This window comes from Oryzias melastigma, linkage group LG19 (assembly GCF_002922805.2).
Source record: "Oryzias melastigma strain HK-1 linkage group LG19, ASM292280v2, whole genome shotgun sequence".
NCBI lineage: Eukaryota > Metazoa > Chordata > Actinopteri > Beloniformes > Adrianichthyidae > Oryzias > Oryzias melastigma.
This window is the reverse complement of record NC_050530.1, coordinates 23,269,182-23,275,997: the sequence shown is the minus strand read 5'-3', so window position 1 is coordinate 23,275,997 and position 6,816 is coordinate 23,269,182. Positions and strand designations below refer to the sequence as shown.

Here is a 6,816-nt window from a genome sequence, read left to right as displayed (position 1 = left end):
CTGATGTTTGCAGGTGGAAACGTGGAGACACTTTTTATCCGCGTGAAGTTTCATAGTTTGTTGGCTTAATATTTTATTTACAATAAAAATGCCTAAATAAAGCAAAACAAAACAAAAAACATGTTTTGTATTTCTGAGATAATCAACGAGATCTGAAGGCTACATATTTCTTCTCATGTTTTAATGCATTTGTCAATTGAAATTGATTGGATTTATTATTTTATTATTTCTTTTGTTAGATTGTATATATCGTCACTCAATTACAGGAAAAACAAGGTCTAACTTTCCTGTTGTGTCCTGTTCTTCTCCCTGCCATCAGTTACACAAAACTCCCCATTATTGCGCTCCTTCTGTCGGTCTGCGCTCCCTGCCTCTCCGCTATTGGCCGGGCGCAGAGCCGGGGGCGGGTCGTACCGGTGCCAACGCTTTAAAGCCTCCGAGGGAGCTGAGGGCGAAACACATTATAAAGAGCGGTTCTCCAGAGACATGAGCATGACGGGAGCTCTTTTCTAGAACTATTAACATCAAGCGCGGACACAAAGGGCGGGAAATAAGCATCTGGATTATACTTCTCCATGTGGATTCCAACCGGTCCACAAACGAGCAACAGGTACAGGAAATTTTGAAGTTTTCTATCACTTCTCTGTACTTTTTTATGTCATCATGCAATATCCTGGTGGTCAATGCTGGTATATTTGAGTATTCTGCCATACATTTTTTCACTATTAAACAATCATTTTTTTTAAATATACTGTATACTTAATGAGGCTCCAACTTCCTGGCTTTTACGCACAACTTTGCTGCCCCATCTGTCACTGAGCCCGCCAAGAGGTTCGCCTTTCCTGCTCTAACAAAATGCCCCTTTTCCCTCCCTGTCTCATTCTAACCTTAGATAGGTTAGGAACAAAGTGGGATGTAGCCTACTGTGATCACCAGAAGTCCCTTTCTCCTCGCACCTGTTAACATTTGTCGCTGGCATTTGGGGCATTCGGCGGGCAGCTCTATGTAGGCCTACAGTAACAGTGTAGAAGTGCAGCTGAGATCTACACAGCTCGAAGTCATGTGCATACATGAAGACATGATCACACCTGCATTTTAGACTCTTAAAAGTCTGCTAAAACTACAAAAGTAAAAGCAGAAGCAGTAAATGAGAAGCATTGCATCAGGCAGTTTTAGATGCTGAGAGATCTGAAATTATATTTTGCATAAGTACTGTTCAGCTGCCATAGCAGGGATCTGCCTGCACTTGAACAACGTTTTGCTCCTAGCAATCAAAAGGCTGCATGTTAACCAGAAACTGGCGGATTCAGTCGCCAAGGCAGCCAAAGCTAATGAGAGATGGTTCAGCCCTGCTGGGAGACCAACTTGCAGAGAGGAGATCCCAAGAGAGAGACTTCTATCAGTCAACAAGCGATGCATCATATTTTTAAATATTGTTCATTTTAGATATCTATACCAGCACAATTTCAAGCAACTAATGCAGAGAAGTCAAAAGCTTTTCCCTTTTGTTTGTCAGAGAAGGTTCATCAGGCTGATGTAACCAGAGAAGTAAAGAACACTTTTATTCAAATTCTGAAACTTTCTTCTTTTTGCTGAACATTCAGGCTTGCATGACCCTGCAGTGGTGTAAAACCAGGCTACCATGAGATCAGATTAAAACTCTAAAACCCAGTTTAGCTCAAACCGAAAATATTGAAAAGGACGCCAAAAAAAAGTTAATGTGGAATAAGTGGGCACAAGCTCAAAGTGGCTACTGTTATTTATCTCTTCTGGTAAAAATTTGGCAGAGAAACATAGAAACAACTGATGTTTTTTAACTACTGATAGTAAACCTCTCTCATTTGGATAGTAAATAAAATTATTTTTGTTCTTTCAACGTTCTATTTGTATCAGTTGTGGAATTACTATTTTACATTATGTTTCATGAAAGGTGCTTGTCTAACAGAAAACATATTTTCTTCTTTCTAGCAAATAATGTCAAAAGACTTCCGCCCCTGATGAAAGAGGAGTGACCCGTTTATCCTCCTCTTGTCCCACTTCATCTACAGAGGCTGCTGAGGCTGAAGAGCGTCCCTTCAGCCCGCCTCATCTCGCCACCATTTCTTCAATAATTTGGTCCTCAAGTATTTCAAAACTGTTTCTCCAACGCTTTTTCCAGAAACTCAGACTGTTTTCCAAAGCAGAAGCAGCACAGCCCTCCCAGACTGAGGTGATGGGAAGTGTGCGAGCTAGTCGCTACAACATTGTGTCATCAGAGGAGGACGGCATGAAGCTTCCCACTATGGCAGTTCCCAATGGCTACAGCAATGGAAAAGGCAAGGTGCACACAAAGCACCAGCCGCAGAGCAGATTTGTCAAGAAAGATGGTCACTGCAACGTTCAGTTCATCAACATGAGTGAGAAGAGTCAGCGGTACCTGGCTGACATCTTCACCACATGTGTGGACATCCGCTGGAGGTGGATGTTCATCATCTTCTGCCTGGCCTTTCTCCTGTCTTGGCTGTTCTTTGGTTGTGTCTTCTGGCTGCTGGCCATCTTTCATGGAGACTTGGAAAACACGGACGCGCCTAAGTGTGTTACCAATGTGAGCAGCTTCGTTGCTGCTTTCCTGTTCTCCATCGAAACTCAAACTACCATCGGTTACGGCTACAGATATGTGACGGATGAGTGCCCTGTTGCTGTTTTTGTGGTGGTTTTCCAAAGCATAGTGGGCTGCATCATTGACGCCTTTATCATTGGTGCAGTGATGGCAAAAATGGCCAAACCCAAAAAGAGAAATGAAACTCTGGTGTTCAGTCATAATGCCACAGTGGCCATGAGGGACAACAAGCTCTGCCTGATGTGGCGTGTGGGCAACTTGCGTAAAAGCCACCTGGTTGAGGCACACGTGCGAGCCCAACTCCTCAAATCCAGAACAACAGAAGAAGGGGAGTACATTCCCCTCGATCAGATGGACATTGATGTGGGCTTTGACAGTGGAATTGATCGAATCTTCCTGGTCTCGCCAATCACCATCGTCCATGAGATCGACGAGGACAGCCCGTTCTACAACACGAGCAAACAGGATCTGGAGAATTCAGAGTTTGAAATTGTGGTCATCCTGGAGGGCATGGTTGAAGCAACAGCTATGACCACACAGTGCCGCAGCTCCTATGTGGCCAACGAGATCCTCTGGGGTCACCGGTTTGAGCCTGTGCTGTTTGAGGAGAAGAACTACTACAAGGTGGACTACTCCCGCTTTCACAAGACCTATGAGGTACCCAGCACACCTCTGTGCAGTGCCAGAGACCTCGCAGAGAAAAAATACATCCTGTCCAGCTCTAACTCCTTCTGCTACGAGAATGAGATGGCACTGGAAAACAAGGAGGACACGGATGAGGGCAACGGGAGTAGTGTTGGTCCTGATGGCACCCAGACTGACAACATCTCAGACATGGAACACAGCCAAGCCATGCTGCCGCTAGAGCCGCGGTCTTTGAGGCGAGAGTCAGAGATATGACAGCTCAGTTTGGACGCGCAGAGTTTCCTCTGAATCACCCTCTGCTCTGAAATGCACAATGAGCTGAGCTAGCTGCTGGAAGCTAATTGAACGGTACTCCTGTGAGAAGCAGCAAAAAGTTTGAGTCTACCTGAACTTTGACAACACACACTATGACAAAACACAGCACTATGACGCATGATTCTTGCAGAAAGAATTCTCCTCCGTTCCCCATGAATGTGTGCTGCTCAGTGTCTGCAAAGAGGAAGCAGGTGGATGTGATGACTTGAAGACTTAAGAAATGTCTGTCTAGCGAGAACAAGATGCTTTTAGATTTTTGTTCCTGTTTTAAAGTTCTGGAACGTGGTAGAACTTGCACTTGAAGAGAAAAGTTCATTTTTGATGCATTAACAAAGAAACTAAGGATGTCTGGAACAATGATTATTTGTTCATGAGCTGGTCTCATAGTGAACAGACGTCACTGAGTGTAATTTCTGAAATGCAATAAATCAAACAACGTGCAGAGACCTTTCCTTAGAGACGACGGCGCTGGTTCTCTGAGCTTTCACTTTGACATGAATCACTTTAGACGACTGCTCAGAAAGGACCAGGCTGCAGAGCGAAACATGCTAATAGTTCAAGTTGAATGATCAGAGCAGACTGGGATCAACAACATCACACTGACAGAGATTATTTTAATGCAGACCAGGGTTTATATGAGAATCTGAATGTTCTTAAAAGTGCTGCTATGGTGTTGCTTCTGGTTCCTTTCTGATATAAAAAATACCAAAGAGTGTTTCTATCCAGGTTGTGTGTTCTTTAAAAATACAACACTAGGTTTGGTACATTTTGTTTTTGAAGTGGGTGTGTACAGTTTATTTTTCAATCTTTATCTTGAGCCACATCATCAAGCCTTAACGGGTCAGCGGTAAAACTTATTCAAAGAAAGATTCACTGAATCAAAAATTCTGATTGGAATGGACAATAATTCCTCTAGGCATCAGCCTGAAACACTTAGTTTTAAACCTGCATTTAAGGTTGTAAACAGTGAATATTCTTAGAAATCTGGCACAAGGTCGGCTGCAAAAACACACAGCCCGTCTCTGAAGCTGTGGGATTTTTTATACTGGCATCAGAGTTTACGTCAGACTTTGTTTACTCTGCAGACTACCTAAGTCTCTGATCTGTGTTGATGAAGTTAGAGGCCAAATGTACTGTAAGCCGAACACATGACGCTGTGCTGCACAAGACTCAATACAAATGTATATCCTGCATTTTCTTTTATTATTATTTTTTTAAACGGACGTGGAAAGCTGCTTGGCTCCATGGATTTACCTGTAAATGCCTTCCTCCCTGTTGCAGTTACTTTATCAGTCTTCCAAATGCCCAGCAAAACTACAGAATGTACAGGTTTTTGTATTAATGTTATTGTTATTATTGTACATTATATTATATAAAACTTTTTCAATAAAATATTGGTGAGGAAACATAATAAGACTCTTATTTGTTTGCTTCCTTGTTTATTAACCAATTAACCATTAAAAAAATGAAGTTTAGAAAATACACAATTTATCATCAATCGTGCCGTTTTTAATCTTGGTAAGAGTAGATGACAGATTTATCGAGTGATTCAAATCTTGATAAGTTCGGGTTCTAATGTTTATAAGAAATAACATTTGAAAAATTAGCTGGAATGGTATAAAAAATATTGGTGAAGCCCCAAATTAAAACATCACACAGTTTAACGTGCTTGAAATTTAAACACAAAATTCAACAGCGAAAAAAAAAAACGGACTGTAATGTCCCTGAATTAAAACAATGGAAAAAATGTGAATCTGAATAAAAGTGTTGTAAAAAAAATGAAATTCAAGATCCAAACAGAAGCTCACTGAAATGAGCTACTTCTTCTGTTCCAAGTCCGTTCTAAGTCCGGTCCTGCTGTAACGCTCAGTAAAGCCTTAAAAAGGAAAGTGATAACCTGTAGCTCTGTGTCACTTCAATTAAATACACATGTGAAATATTATCTAATAGTGGAAATGAGGCTAAACTTCCATCTTTTCTTTTTTTTTTGGCGAAAGGTGTTTGAATTACAGTAATATTTTAAGTTATTTTAAGTCTTGCCTGCTTTTGGGTGATTTAACCAACAATCTTTGCAACAGGTAAAACTCTTCAAAGTGTATATTTCAAGGAGCTCTGACCTAATTGGGTAACTAAAATGTGACTAAAGCCTGGATTCCCGGCAGCAGCAGGGAAAGAGCTGTGAGGGGACGGCTCGCAGTCAGAAGGGTGCCATGACACAGAGCAGCTGCTGCAGCCACACTGTGCACACACAGATTAACACCTCCTTTCTCCTGTCCTTTAGAACAGAGTGCAGTCATCAATCTCTTCCTGTCTTCCTGTTTCTGTCTCTGGTCATCTTGTGACAGCTGAACTGGATCCATTCAAAGGGACGATCTGGGCCAATAAGCAGGAACGATCAAGGAAATCAAAACTCATTCCACATTATGTGTGTGTGTGGGCCTGTGAGTGTGCTTCTTAAATACACACTGGGGCAATGACCATTTACACGCTGCCATTTACCACACAGTCTTTTCTTGACTTTGCCTCTGCCTCTCCGCATGAAAGATGCAATGCAAATAGAACTGCTTTCCCTATCCTCAGCTTATCTGGTTTAATTTGTCCACGTTCAGCCAAAGACACCGAAAGACAAGGCTGCAGCTCTAACCATAACCCGGTCTGTTATCAAGAATCACCACTCTATATTTGTACACAAACTTCACTGTGCTCTGGAACTGCTAACCAGTATGTGCAAAATGAAAACACATATTGGATGTCGTTTCAAAAAATAAGTTGGTATTATTTAAAATTTAAATTTATATCCCTTTAACACCTAGAATAATTTTCCCTTTCATCTGAAAACTTAAAGGACTTCCTCCTGCATGGCACAAGTCCTTTGTTCATGAAGAAAGGTCCTCACTGTCATAACAGGAAATGACCACAGCCGATTGATCGCCATATCAAGGCCCACGCATGCACAGAACATTAGCACCACATCACCAACTGGGTCCTTGCTTGGAGCTGAGATTCTCAGTTGGTGCATGATTCAGAGGCATTTTCAACTTCGCCCCTTAAAAGATTCATTCTGAATTTTTTTTTGATTGATTTCATCCAATGAGGCATCAGTGTAAGGTTCCTCTTTTCAAATATCAACAAAATGTTGAAGGTAAGTATAAAACCAGAGCTGCTTCTGCCTTGTTTAGACACCACTTCTTAAAACAAAACCAATGTGAGGTATGTGAAACAGTTTTCCATCATATTACTGGTACTGGTTATGTATT

The 6,816-nt window shown here is 41.6% G+C and overlaps 1 protein-coding gene across 1 annotated transcript; it reads left to right on the top strand.

Moving 5' to 3' along the window:
- The first annotated feature begins 451 nt into the window (after positions 1 to 451).
- Positions 452 to 5,398, top strand: kcnj2a (potassium inwardly rectifying channel subfamily J member 2a). Its single transcript, XM_024284271.2, has 2 exons — positions 452 to 610; positions 1,969 to 5,398. The coding sequence occupies exon 2, from the start codon at positions 2,213 to 2,215 to the stop codon at positions 3,497 to 3,499; it is 1,287 nt and encodes a 428-aa protein (XP_024140039.1). The 5' UTR covers positions 452 to 610; positions 1,969 to 2,212; the 3' UTR covers positions 3,500 to 5,398.
- Positions 5,399 to 6,816: the final 1,418 nt, after the last annotated feature.